Below are 15,113 nucleotides of genomic sequence, written 5' to 3' on the forward strand. Positions count from 1 at the left end.
TATATATCAATGACTTAGAAACATATACCAATCCGAGCAGACCGGTATGAGCTGATACCCAATACATGTCGATACATACATACATAGTGAAGTGTCCCCTGATTCCGATAACATCTTGTATTATATAATGACTTCAATCCATTTCCAAGATCAGATGTAAAATGACTCCTGACGATATGATTATGATCATTAAATGATCTATTGGCTTAAATGATCTGATCATGATCGAATCCACGCAATAGTAACTAAAAAATATGACAGCTAAATGATCCGCACAGCAGTAACAATTTAGTGTAGTTGCCATACACGTTTCTGTTGAAAACATGCGAGAATTCAACCTGATCACAATTTGTTTATAGGCCAAGCCAGAAACCAATGGTGGGCGCAATCAGGTTACATGACTCGTCTCGGGAAAAAGCCAAGAAAGATGATTCCAGGTGGAACAATAATGGGATGGGGGCAACAGCTGCCTTTACAATTAATTGACAATGTTCTTTTTTTTCTGTTGAGTATATTGACAAGGGAAAATACCAGTTTTGCCTCATCTCCCTGGTAACAGTAAGCCCTACTCATCGAGGGCACCGAGGGCCTTCATGTCCTCCAGGAAGGCCATGTATGAGTCATCCATACTCTGCAACTTGGGGGCTGATGTGGTTGCTGTATCTGGTTTCCCAGCAGATGTTAGAGCGGAAGGTTTTGTAGCCGGGCCCATTGCAGCAGAGGGCTGCGGCTTTGGTTTGGCTTTCGGAGCAGCAGTCTCTCGCCTCACGCGCACTGATGCAGGAACCTGCTCCAAAGAATCCAAAGGAGGATGTTCATAAAAGAAAGGATCAATAAAGCCTAAGAAGTTCTATGATTAAATTGCAAGCACATGACATCGGCTTATGTACAACAAAATTCCAAAATTGCTACCTAGTGCCTTATGGTTAAATTTTTTCATATTAAAGAATAATAGAAGATGCCTCGGTGGTGTTCGCCTGCTTAGTGTACTCAAAACCTATCAAGTTATTAAGAAGGGATACCTCAACAGGCCATGCTAATCTTAACTGGTCAACATGTACCTGGATCGAAAGCTAGAGGGATATACTTTGCTACACCGTACCATATCAGGGAAGTAACTAACACACCCTCATGCCATGACATGGCATGACAATCCATCAAAATATTCATTAGATCTATATTTGGGTGCTTAGAAGGGTCCTGTTTTCAATACAATAAAATGACTGGGGATACTTGGTCAATACTACCTCGGAAGACTTTGTTTCTCTCGATGCCACTCTCTTGATGATGTTCCAAATCAATATGGCAGCAAATCTGTTGAATGGTGTGATTCATGTTGAACATCACACTAATCTTCAAAGGATTCTTGTTCCCTCTAATCATTTACATAAACACTATGTAGCTACTAAAAAATTTCTGCAAGCTGAATAATCTGGGGGTGCTCATCAACTACCTGTTATGAATTATACACTATGTTTCTCTGTATCTCCAAGTAAATGACAATGTTCTTAATACAATGTCCCCAACGATGATGTTTATGGTCAAAAAATTGAAGTTATTGTGTTCAAAATGTGAAACCAAACCATTTTTGTTGTCAAGACTGGCATCTGCCAACTTCAAAGAACATAGATCAGATCATAGGGACTGTACGAACCAGAAGACAGTGATCTTGGGTTACCTAAGGTGCCAGCACCATGAAGATATATCATATATATAATGCAAAGTAAAACAATCATAAAAATGCCTGTAAGTTTGAGGTCTAGCCCAGTGCATAAAAAGGTTCCATACAGTTTAGTGCAATGCTAATACAATGACAATTAAAAGGAAAAACACATACCATAGCTGTTAGTTCTGGATTGTGCTGTGCTAATGGTCTCTTGACAACAGTTGATGCTGCTGACTTGACAAACGATGGCTTCTGAGGCACTGAAGGCCTCAAGGCATCAAAATCATCTTCATGTTGGATCAGGGGACCTGGCTGAAATGGGGGCCTCGGATAAGGTGGTGGTCCTGGAGGTGCAGCAAACATTGGCCTAGCAATTGTTGGTGGAATAATTCCTGGAGGAGGAGGCGGCAGAGGTCTCCCAGAAATACCAGGAACTACCAGTGGCGGTCTCAAATCAGGAGGAAAGTGTGCAATGCCATGAGGCGTCATATCAGGTTGCAAAGGATTTATCAGAGGAATCCTATGAGTCATAGGTGGTGGCTGTCTTGGAGGTGGTGGCAGCAATGGAGCCATATTTGAACTTTCATTTGAGCTTGGAGCATTGTTGGGGACAGATTCAGATGACGTGGAATCAGTTTGGTGGTTTGCTGATTTTGGTGGCAGTCCAGGGGGCGGTGGCGGAGGAAGTACGGCTGTAATCTACAAAAGAAAAAAAAAACATTAAAGATCTCTAAAAAAGACAATGACAGCTCAATAATAAATCGACATGCATAGTGAACAAAAGGAAAGGGAAAAAATACAGACACAAAAAAGACTCATGCATCATGTCAGGATGGTAGAACTTCAAAAACAAGAATGACAAATTAAGATTCCAAAGAAGCATGACAAGACATGGCAAATATAATCTCAAACATACCATATTAGAATCTTTTAATACTGGCCTATCTGATGAGTCTGCAACTTTATCAGCTTCCTTCGCTGTGGTGCCCGGTGGAGGTGGTTGTAAAGGCTGTTGGGGTGGTGGTGGTGGGGTAGGCAGCAAAGTTGAAGCTGGAGCTGGTTCTTTGGGCAGGGGTCCTGGAGGAGGCGGTGGTGGTAATGATGCACTTAAATTGTCAACAGCCTTCAGTTGAGCTGGTGGTGGGGGAGGCAAAGGTACGGATGGGGGTATGGTAGTGTCATCACGAGAAGTCAGTTCATCAACACTTGGTAAAGGTGGTGGAGGTGGAGGTGGCGGTGGTGGCACAGATGAAGAAGCAGGCAATGGGATCCTGGGTCCTGGAGTACGATAGAATGAATTAGATAGAAAAAAAACACTAATGAGAAAACACAGGCAAAGGAGAACACAATAATGACCTATAGATGATTTGTACATTGGAGGTTTTCCAGGAGGCGGTGCCCCTGTTGGGTTTAATGTAGGATGATAGTAAACAGAGTCCTGCATCCACAAGCTAGTTAGTTTGATCAAAATTGCATTTCAATTACACAACTTGATCCAGACACATACCTCAGGCTTTGGATGTCTAACCCTTTCCTCTTCCTCTGCATTTGTTCTTCTTCGAGGGGGCCCCAAGTGGCTGGTAACAGCAAAGATGATGAGTGTAAGATTAAAAATATGAAGCTAGAAAAATAAGTTAGTACACAAAGAACTCATGACATAACCCTCACCTAAACATCACTGGTGCTTCACCTTTTTCCCTCATTTTCTCTTCATACTCCTGTTCAGAAGCTACATGTAAGCACATTTACATATATTGACATACAATATTAACACATCCATACAGCAATGGTACAGACATCAAAATGAATCACCTAATTTCATCATGAGCCTAATAACAGTTTGTTTGCATTCAACTTCACAAGTCACTTAACTGAATTCAACATTGCATAATAATTTTCATCTTCTCACTTCCATTCAAACTTCCAATCTGAATCTGTTCCTAGTTTTTCCAGTGAATTAGAATTCCTCTGGCTTCTTATCACATCATAACATTCAACGTACAGCATACCAAGATAAATTATAATATGATGTTGGTCCTAATTGTACATGAGAACCATTCTAAGTTCCAGAAATGCAACCATTAACATTATACAATGGATAAGCAAAACATACAAACAGATCATTGCTACGGAGGCTCAAATTTTGAGTAATCATTTGACCAATCTACCAAGAAACAATTATTCACGCATAAGAAAGCAATCCTATATGTTCTCTTCAAAAAAACTGTCTGCAAGAGGGAAAACATGAAGCTTAACTAACTGGGAACCTTATCATTTCATAAAAGAAGTAGAATTTTGCATTTCTTCAATAATGGAAGACAGATACCATCAGCAAATATGCAAACTGTTCCTTGGAGTACCGACATTCTAAATCAATCCACATTCAACTTCAAGACTCTAGTGAAGGATAAAAAGTACCTCTTATTCACACTTCCATTTTCTCATTTTCTATGACAGTGCTGTAAAAGGTTTTCCATCTGTATGACCAAAAAGTAGCAAGGGAGCTATGAATCACTTATTCTCTTTGAGATTAAAATAGCTGAGATGATTTTTTGGACAACTAAAAGATCACAGTCCAGGATTCTATTTGATTAATATGAAACTTCTTATTGTAGTGCGTGGTGTACATGACCAATACAACTATGTACATGCTTACAACAGGATATCCCTAGATAAGCTGGCAACTGGCTGATACATAGCTTTCATCACGGAGAAGAAACTAAACAGCATGAACCCTGTATAATAAAACATAAAACTCATGTTATCAGAGTCCTCATGATCCACAGGCTGAGACAAATAAATATGGGTCAAATCTAATTAGTTTGTGATTAATAAGACTTAAAAGAAGAGAGGAAAATTGAAGGCCAACCCTAATACAAAGCAACAGACATCTTATGACCTTGACCCAACACAAACTATTTTCAAATGGGAATTTTCAATCATGACCAACCTGAGATCAGGTTGATGACTAGTTGGATTAAGTTGATTCTGTTGGGGATGGTTCATTAAGAAAGCACATACCCTAAAATAAATGAGGATAGGAATCTATCTTAATGTTTACACAAGATAGTAGGAAAAAAATTACATTTAGTAAAAGCAAAAGAAGAACAACAGGTAATTAAAACCTTGATTCTTCCAAATCAAGTTGGACCTTTTAATCTCAGTGTGGTCATTGTTTTCCACAAAAGAAAATGAAATGGGCATAAAAAACCTTAGTATTAAAATAAAATAATTTACAACAAAAGGTATGGATATGAAAAAAATTATTTACTTTAATCTCGATCCATATTTTCTCTGTGCTTGCTGATGTCTATACAGTGATTTCATGCTTCACTGTAAAAGCAAAAAAGAAAATATCTATATGATCATTGTTTCCCACAAAAGAAAATGAAATGAGCATCATAAACCTTAATATTATAAATTCCAACAAAATATAAGGATATGAAAATAATTTATTTATTCAAGTAATTGCTGTAGTAATGATATCATTACTGTATTAAAATCTACATTTGCATATAAATATTATACAACATTTTCTTTTTTCTAATATCTAAAACTTCTAAATTCTAGCGCTTATACGGCTGAAACAAACTCAGACTTAGAACTGTCAGACCAAGCACAACATTATACACCCACCAGTGACTGAATCCAAATCATGATTGGAACCATGTTTTTAGTCTCTCATTATTACTTTTCTTTTCCCATTTGATGGATTTAAAGATAATTCTTAATCATATATCTTAAGATATTATCCAATATATAAAATCATTATTGCAGGTATATAATCAACAATGAACACTCATATTCGCTTATCTTAAATATCTTATGGACTTTATCTAATTCATATCATTGTATTTGGTGCAATCGAGGTCTGAGTCCTAGATAAGTTTAAGTCTAATAAGCATCAAATTAATTCTAATATAATTTAAATTTATATAATATAATTAAGACAAGTTTTTGTTCCATCGGGGGAGTCTTTGGATTAATATTTCATGATGGATTTTCATTTTCAACAGGTATTTTGGGTACACTGAGTTGAAAAAGTATATAGGCCATAAGGATATTACGGAATTTACTAATTTTTTGGATAGTTTCTATATTAAAAAATTAGAAGCCTTTTAAGAATATGGCAAGGCTAAACATATCAATCTCTATTGGTGATTGAAACAATATTTTGCTAAAACAAACAAGTTTTCTAAAGGCCAGTTGTCCTAGGGTCATTTTTGCTATATATCATGCGATCCCTCTGGCTTCCACCGCCATTTCCATGTCCATGACTTTTGTCACCATCAATACTGATCTCTCCGTTTATATTTATATTGTTGCAGTACTATGAAAAGTCAGGAAGGAAGATAGAATTTGATTGTTACAACATGTCACGCTAATATGTCAAAGGCCCACCAGAGAGCTCTAGATCCCTATCAATATTTCTTTCCATAACCATTCTCTAATTGTATGTAAATGTATATTTATAAAAAAAGCAGATACAGATGTGAAAATTCCAAATTTGATCAATGTATTTAGAGAATGAGAACTAGGGTAACATTCATCTACGAAAGGGAAGCAACAAATAAGCAGAGCTTTAAGTTATCTTCTTTTTACAAAAACATCTGTATGTACTAAAATAATACAACACAAAAATGGGAGATTCAAGATTTTATTTTATTTTTTAAAAAGTAACCTGACAGCTGCTTCTAAGACTATCGGAGAGTGTAATCAGCATTAAGGCAAAACAATAACGAAATTGCAAAAGAAATAAATAAAAGAACCTTTCGTTTCTTCAACACTAGGTTCAAGGTATCCTCGAGTTGTCTTTTCTTATGCTTCCTTGCCTTGTCAAGAGCACCATCTGCCTCTGCACCATGACAGAATCAGAGAACAATTTACAGACCCTGAGATAACTCCATCTAATTTCAGTGCAAGGGATATGACATTCTCTTAAAGATATCCAAAATCCTTAGCACTTAGTTCTCTGGTATCTAGTTAACACACAACATTTATCCAATTTAATCACCCCACAGAAAAAAGGCTTCTTGATGACTCAGATATCTTATTAGTAATAATGTTCATGAACGAGTTCATGTTCAATATTAAATCTTGAACTAGAGTTATTTCATAAAGTCCAATATGAGTTAAATTACGTTCAGTCCATTATACTTGGATTGTATCATAGTAATGTATAGAAGATTGTTCTCGTTCTTTAAACTAAAGTTCATTAGCTAAATTCCATATACAATCTAATAATTGTGTTAGAAGTCATAAAATGACGTCAGATTAAATAGGCTTCTTCCAATATCTTGCCTAAAATTGTTCTAATTAATGTATTTTAAGCTGCTGAAAATTAGCAGCACTTGGTAGCACATTATCCCTAAACCACAAGGCACGGAAGAAAATTTTCACCAAAAGACAGTGGGATAGAAATGTTTGGTAAAGTGATTCATTCTGAGGATCCCTACCATATTAAAAATTTTAGTCTTTATTTAAACAGAGATGACTGAGCTGTGGTTAATGAGTTAGTATGCACAATAAATACCAAAAAAGAATATCCATGTGCCAGTTAAGCCTCATCTATATTTTTTTTCTGTTCTCTATTCTCCTAAATATTTACCTATATCTTATTGCTTTTCTAGTGTTGGAATCTATGCAGCAGCATCCACAGAGAAAAAGTCTAGTGCACCAACATGATTCTTTAATCATAAACCCGTTAACTTGATATCAACTATGGAATGATGTCAAAGCTATCACCTTATCCTCCAAATACAAATGCACAAAACAGCACACACTTTTGTTCAAAAAAATAATCTGTTGAGTGTAATTTTCAGGGTAACCATCAACTCAATGTACAAGCACATAGTCGGTCAAGCGCATAGAAGGAAAATAGCTTCCTCATGAGGCAAATGAAACATTGGCTGGTCATTAACGACCTCAAAAATGAATGGAAAAACCTTTGATCGTTATATATAAATGAGGGACCACTTGACCCCCATTGGTCGTGACAGATAATAAGAAGATGAAGGAAAGCAAAGGAACAAGAAGGGTACAGTCCTCTGACCCACTCTGCAGCTATCTCAGACAGCTGTTTCTTAATCTCAGCCAATTATTCAAAGAGAGTCAATAACATTTCTTATGACTGACATCCTTAAGGATGCCCCTCGTCATCACGGTAAGGTTGCACCTTTGCAATTGAATGATCAGGGTTCAAGCCACAGAAACAACATCTGCTTGCACACAAAAGAGCCTGTATTGGTGGGACCTGGTGCACTAGCAACTATTTTTACTTATATATGAGACTACTTGAGAAAAAAAATTAGCTACTTAATTTCTGAAGAATAATGAATGAGAAGTTCTCCCTAGATTCCTTTTGTCCCCTTCTCTATATGTTCCATATCCTATCCCACTGGAGTGAGAAGTCTTTCAAAACAAGTACATCATCAAAACAAGAAAATTGATTCGTTCTCTCATGCATCTCTGTTTTTAGTTATTTATAAATGATTTCAAACTTTTTTATACAGTTGATGTAAACTTTATTCATATTGAACAAGCACATGGATGAGCCCTTTCCAAGACTTTCCAACTCACAAAAATACTATAATGTTTGTCCATTTTATTTAAAAAATCACCGCTATAAACACTATCATAACAATATCTATTTCATGTCATTTCCCATAGCTGTTTTATATATTCCACTAAATAGTTACCCACGTCTATAGAAAGGTCATCTGTTTTCTCACGTCACAAATTTGGGGACATATTACTATCATGGTTCCAAAAGAATTAGCGTAAAAACAAATGGCTGGCTTTGTTATACCACCAATAAAGTATCCTTCTGGAAGTAAGCATAATATGCCAACTCTAACCAATAGAAAAGAGTTTCTTAGAAAACCTGAACATAATTTGATATTTTGATTAGCACAAATATCATATGTCACCTATCATGCGTCCCTTCTCTAGGCTCTCTCTACAACTGAATTAAAGATCTAGCAATACTGAATAACTAGGAAGTGTGATCATAAATAAAAAAATTGAGATCAACGAAGAGCAAGTGGAACGGATACACTTGGGTCAACACACACAGTAGGCTTATGAGTTGACTATTTACATCAGACAGACTTTGTGATTCCTAACTCAAACTTCCATGAGAACATGAAAGAGGCACCTAAATTACCAGTGTGGAACTCATTAAACACTTAACCATACAGAAAAAGGTTATTTTAAAAAAAAATAAAATGACAGTTCGAGCTTGCCTGCTGTATGAATAATGCACGTACATAATAGGCTGTGTGAAATTCTAATATACTGGAAAGCATAGAAAATCATCCACAGTAATTTCTCTAGAAAAACCTAAAATTTGAGCATCCTGGTTGAATACTTACTCATTTTTTCCAACTTCTCAATTTGCTCCCTAATAGCTTCAGGGTCCTTCTTCAAGATCCCAACCTCGCGCACCTTCTTTCTTTCCTTTTTGTTCTGTGAAAGAAGTTGTATTAAAAAGAATCAAGTAGCATAACCATAACTAACTGATTTTGTTGGCCGAATCATGGTTCAAATATGGCTGTAAGCAGGAAAGCTGATACAGGAGTCAACAAAACAGAAGCTGAGATTTCAGAAGTTTTTCAAATAAATATAAAGAAAAAAGACGATCATAGCTTGTATGTGTATGTATCTGTGTAGATGTGCATATATACATACATACGTAAATATACAAATACATAAATGTTTCATAACACATGCTTCATAAAAGTTTAACATGTTAGGTAATCTGTTATTTTCTTTTAAGAAAAATAAAATTATAAATAATAATGATATCAAACAGAGTCTAAAAAGAGAGGCACTTCATTTGGATATGTGAAGCCAGATACAAAATAAATATCTAACAAAGTTCATTTCATGTCAATTTTCCAATGAAATGCAAGACATCTCTTGTCCATGCCAAAAAAGAAAGCAAAAGGAGAACTAACCAAATTTATTATTATCTGTGGTGCCAGCAAGGCAGATGCATAATTACCAATCAGCAAGGAAAGGTTATGACATGGATCATTAATAAACCAGAACTTCTTAAACCAGCAAAAGGATGATCACATGAATATAAAATTAAAACAGTAAAACCTGGCCCTTTAAAAACACAACCATATGAGGCACAAAACAATATAATCGGGGAGCTTAACGGATGGCTATATCCTCACGAGCAGCTACAAAACAAAGGATCTTAACATTTGGCCATTCTAAGCACTGTAGTTAATATTAGCACTAAATTATCAAGGAATGATTTTAACTTAACGGTCAGGTACACGGCATGTACCACCCTGTACTAGGTGTGCCAGATGGTACAAGTCCTGTATCAGGCATGCCGGATGGTTTCCCTTAGTCCGTGTACCAGTAGGCTGGTGAACCAGTAAATACTGCCCAAATCAAACCTTGAAATGAACTGACAGCTATTCACATATAAAAATTTGCAGCCCCAAGTAATTCCAATATGCTTATGGAGTTAGTTAGCTTTTCTTGCCATGGTGATATAACATGACTATACTTTGAGATTTCTTAGGATCTATAACATGGAGGCTCAACATTAGACTGATATAAATTCTTCTAAGGTCGAGAAGAATGTGCATAGGTTCTCAATTACAATTTAAGTGGTTGATGAGTATGCATGATTCATGAAAGCCCTCAAAAAGAACAGGTCAAGGTTGACAACTGATACAAACTTTTATAATTCCTTCCTGACCTCTTTTCTTGTTCTGTATCTTCAATGTTCAATGTTCTTTTTTTTATAGAGTTTCTCTTCACTGTTATGATTTTCCTCATATCTAAGGTTTTGTCGTTTCTTCATAGAAGTTTTTATCTTCACTAACACTATTGAGTTTATTCAATATTTCAGTATTTTCTCAAAAATGTCAAAGTCAAATCACATCTCAAACTAACAACATAGAATAGGTCTTTCTCTTTCTACAGAGTAACTCCAGATTTAAACTAACCTGGACCAGACACAACTTTGATTGGGTTGGGGCCAAATCCATTCAAACCGAAGGTTTAGAATCTCAATCTGGCAACTATACCAGTTGCCGTCAGACCCATAAGGTGCCAATAGAGATTGCCATAATGATACTCAATACAGGTCAGTATTGCTCAGACCGGAGAGAAACTGAGAGAGAAGGGAAGAGGAGGAGGAGGGAAGGAGGAGAGGAAGATGAGGACAAAGAATCACAGGACAAGTAATCTTATCACTGCAAGCAAAGAGAGTTTCCCCGATTTCAAACCTGATCGCCTATGTTGTAAAGAAGAAAAACCTAATGGGGCCCATTAAACACAATGGAGAACAGCAACCAAATCCTAGTTTCATATGAAATCAGATAAATTCAGTCGAATACAAATGCTTCCTACTCATTGTAATTGCAATAACTGTCTTTTCTTACCTTGCCGGGAAGGGATGAATTGATCAAGTTTGTCATTATAAAGTTTAAAAAAAAGTTTTTTTGTGATTTTTCATCAAATAGGTTCAGAAGACCAGTCAAGAGTATGCAACAAATTTGCTATTCTAAGCAAAAGATATGATGAAAGACAGTCATGTGATACATTGATTCCTACTGGTTGTAAATACACTTCCACCAATCGAGAATTAAAAAACAAAGTTGCGATGCTATTAAGACGAACTATGATCAGATTTCATCAACAACAGCTTGACATTGATTCTTGACATTGACACTGATTTCAAGAATTATTTCGAAGATAAAGAATTAAACTTCATATATAATCATCGGATATCCTCCATTTAGGAAGGGAAGAAAACAGGCAGACTAGGTTATAGCAGAAATCCTAATGATTTCTCGACACTGATTCCAAGAATTATTTCGAAGATGAATAATTAAATTTCCCAGTTTTACCAAAAATTCGATGTTTCTTAGTCGAAATTCGTAGAAACTCCAACATATATAAAATCATTGGATATCCTCCATTTAGCAGGGAAAAGAAAAAACAGGCAGACTAGGTTATAGCATAATGATCGAGAAGAAGGGAAAAGAACAGGGGGGGGTGGCCCGAAACAATTCTGGCATCATAAGAAAAGGAAACCCTAAGGGCAAGATCGAATCGAGGGAAATTGGTCTTTCGTACCCGCTTGAGCTCCTTCTTGCGGAGCTCCTTCCGGTAAGCGTCGGTAGGGTTCATCACCTTCCCTCCCTTGGTCGTCTTCATCTTGCCCTCCCTCCTGCCGCTTCCCCTTCCGAGAGATCAACCGGATGAGGAAACCCTATAACAAATCCTTCTCCTCTTCCTCCTCTGCTTCTTCGCTTTCCTTTATCCTTGGCGTTCCGTGTTCTCGGACCCTAAACCCGGCCTCGACACGTCCTGATATTTATAGAGGTGGCCTGGGTTATCATGGACCGGGTTGGGCTACGTTGGGTTGGGGCCTTCTTAATATGGGTCTGATTCGGGTCGGTGAGATTGGGTCCGGTATTTATCTACCCGAATCCGCTTTTGTTTGGCATGGTGTCTCGGTTTGTATCCTTTTGTGGCGTTGTATTTTATAGTATTTTGTGGCGTTATATATATGTTTTTTTAAGTAATTTTATAGTATTTTTGATACCTTGATAAAATATTATAACTCTATTCATCAAAATTTTACATATTATTATTCATAAATCAATAAGAAAACCTATCTGAAATTCAACAAAGGTTGATGAATTAATTTGCATTTTCTTACCTTAAAAATATGTCAAAAACACTTTAATTTTATTTAAAATTATTGTAATTTATTAGTAATGAATCCATTTACCTTATGATGGGTGTCTTTTTTTCTTTTTTTTTTAATCCTGCTAAGACCATTTTGGGATTAAAAAAAGGGAAAAATGATGAAAATATAAACATTTTTTTGTTTTTTCAAATTTAAAAATAATCTCAGAAAAGCAATCTAAAAATAAAATGAATCAGAATCAAAAGTGTGAACAAATTGAATTGATCTTATCTATGATTATAACTCAATTTAAAGTCAACATAATTAAATAGATATACTTTCTAATGACAAAACCATATACTTCTTTTCGGGATTCCAACATTAAAACAAAATTAATAGTTTGTATCACCTTATCATTTATAAGAAAACATTGGATTGATAATAGACTATATATTTTCTTAAAATTTTAGGATCCTTGGATCTGATCGATCGGATCAATTAAGACATGTGTTCCAAAATATGATTTGGCGAAGTTGTATTAATTGGAGTGATTAGTTTGTGCCTTAAAGCAACCATTATAAGTACATTTGTAAATATGGTCATAAATTAATTGCAAACAAAAACATGCTAATTGTTAGAGATAAAACAAAAATAGAATTCTGCATATTATATATGTATAAATTATCTTTCCCAACGCTCAATGGAATGATATACATATTATATATATATATATATACCTTGTATTGTTTATATATTAAAGGATGACTTGACGTTGACTTGATTTCTAGATTATATATTATATAATACAAATATTAAAAAAATATCATTCCATAACTGTCTATTATTTACATGTGATACTTGTATTGTTCATAGACTATTCAATTTGATTAACTAGAAAATTAATACTTTTACTTTTACATGTCTTACAAAATATGGATTTTCCTCAGTTGAAGTGATTATTTTATGAGGATTGTCTAATCCTAAAAAATTTTATGGTACAAGCTTTGTGTTTGGTGAGTTTTGCATATTTCTTGGTTGAACTATATATATAAAATCTGTACTATGCTATGTTGTAAGGATAATGAAAATATTTCAATAATATCATATGTATTTGTATAGATTATCCACATCAGGATAAGTTGATAATAAAGAAATTTTTTTAAGTACATTCTATTAGAAATAGAGATGTAACGTGAAAATATTAACACAAATTTAACATATCTTAGATCTATGGAAAATGATATATATTTTTATTCGACATGCTTATGACTAATCAAAATATCTCTTACTGGTTTTCGAAACTAGTCCTTATTATCTCTCTCCTACTTCTCGCAAAGCTATCATTATTGATAGATTTATACTTTAAAAATATCACAAAAATATAAAAGTCTCTATCTATTATGAGCGAGATGATGGAGGGTCTAGAAACACATCTCATATATTCTCTTCGATTAAGATCAATATTTAATTTTTGAATATGTATAAATATTGATATTTAAATCTTTTATTAAAATATAATTATTATTCTTAATATACCTCATCAATTAGGTTAGGAGCCACGTGTATGAGTACATTCTCTCATTTAGCTCGAAAAAAGATATAAAAGAAAACTTTTATTATTATAATAATAAAATAAAATTTATTTTTAAAATAATTTATATGTTCATAATTTTAGAAAACATGTCATAATATAGACTCTTGGTGCGAGACGATTGTATATCATTCGTGTCATGCTTTCTCTATATACTACAATTAATCATTTTCAATGCAATTCATAATGATATCTATAATTTATCTTGTCAAGATAATTCAATTATCATGTACAAATATAATATATATATATATATATATATATATACATAAATTAAAAATTATTGAATCTCGTATTTTGATGATGAAACCACTTGATATGTGTTTATATTTTAATCTGCGTTTTGAGTGATGCGGGATGCTTCGATCAGGATGAGATAATTAAAGCAGGAAAAATCATGTTGTGCCGGAGGAACATGTCAGAAGATTGGATGTCGGGCTGATGGATCGGTCGACGTATCAACAGAAGGCTTCGGGCCGTGGACTTGGGCATCGGGCCAAGAAGAGCGGGTATTGCGCCAAGGATATCGGAGTTGTGGAGTCAACTGACCGATTGGGCAATAGGCCGCAGGAGAGGATGATGCGCCGAAGAATCGGACGAAGCGTCGAGGGACCAATGACATGCCGGACAACTTAGTTAATTGCTTAGGATTAATTGTCTCGATCGAAGTTTTGTTTTAAGTGTGCAGGATTAACTACGATGAAAGTAAGATATGCAGCAGGAGTTGAGCCGGAGTCAAAGACTATGATCACATTGGGAGTTCGAGAGCTCGACAGAAGTCCGGACGGTCATCGGAGGTTCTACGGGAATAAATCCGAAAAGTCCAAGAGCTTGCTAAAAGAAGCTCGTCGGAACTCGCCAAGTGGATCGTCGCAAGTCCAGGAGTTTACCGAAAGTCCATCGGAGCATCACCGGAGGTTCGTCGGATGTTCGCCGGAAGTTCGCCGGAAGCTCGGCGAAAGAAGCGATTGATGCACCGGAGCAAGTTGTAGTAAATGTCTTAAGAATTGTCGTAGTTAGCATGTAGATTAAGTTAGGAATGGGAGGTGATCCCATTAACTTAATCTAGGGGCAATTGGGCCCTTGATAGACCCAAATTGGGCCGAATGGATCAACCCATTCGGACCAGAATTCCTACAAGGCGGTCGCACCGCTAGGGTCGGCGGTGGCACTGCCCAAGAAAGGGTTTC

At 35.6% G+C, this 15,113-nt stretch overlaps 1 protein-coding gene across 2 annotated transcripts; it reads right to left on the reverse strand.

Annotated features, from left to right (window-relative positions):
• Window positions 1-255: 255 nt before the first annotated feature.
• LOC103981908 (protein EARLY FLOWERING 5) lies at window positions 256-11,981 on the reverse strand. Of its 2 annotated transcripts, XM_009398667.3 has the most exons (9): window positions 11,774-11,981; window positions 9,040-9,133; window positions 6,436-6,521; window positions 3,335-3,384; window positions 3,174-3,243; window positions 3,023-3,104; window positions 2,583-2,944; window positions 1,838-2,365; window positions 256-787 (listed from the first exon to the last, which is right to left on the reverse strand). In XM_009398667.3, the coding sequence occupies exons 1-9, from the start codon at window positions 11,852-11,854 to the stop codon at window positions 566-568; spliced, it is 1,575 nt and encodes a 524-aa protein (XP_009396942.1). In that variant the 5' UTR covers window positions 11,855-11,981; the 3' UTR covers window positions 256-565. The 2 variants fall into 2 exon arrangements, with proteins under 2 accessions (XP_009396942.1, XP_065027504.1); XM_065171432.1 differs by lacking the exons at window positions 6,436-6,521; window positions 9,040-9,133; window positions 11,774-11,981 and adding an exon at window positions 4,085-4,143.
• Between the last annotated feature and the right edge of the window lie 3,132 nt (window positions 11,982-15,113).

Source organism: Musa acuminata, chromosome BXJ1-4 (genome assembly GCF_036884655.1).
Source record: "Musa acuminata AAA Group cultivar baxijiao chromosome BXJ1-4, Cavendish_Baxijiao_AAA, whole genome shotgun sequence".
In the NCBI taxonomy this organism is placed as follows: domain Eukaryota; kingdom Viridiplantae; phylum Streptophyta; class Magnoliopsida; order Zingiberales; family Musaceae; genus Musa; species Musa acuminata.

Bases quoted from the DNA above. Each gene is read 5' to 3' on its own strand.
- LOC103981908 (XM_009398667.3), bottom strand. From the start codon at position 11,854: ATGAAGACGACCAAGGGAGGGAAGGTGATGAACCCTACCGACGCTTAC. The intron at 6,522-9,039 runs GTAAGTATTCAA...GTCATGGTGCAG, and splicing joins TGAGAAGTTGGAAAAAATGA to AGGCAGATGGTGCTCTTGAC. The intron at 3,385-6,435 runs GTTCTTTTATTT...GCTTCTGAACAG, and splicing joins TAGTGTTGAAGAAACGAAAG to GAGTATGAAGAGAAAATGAG.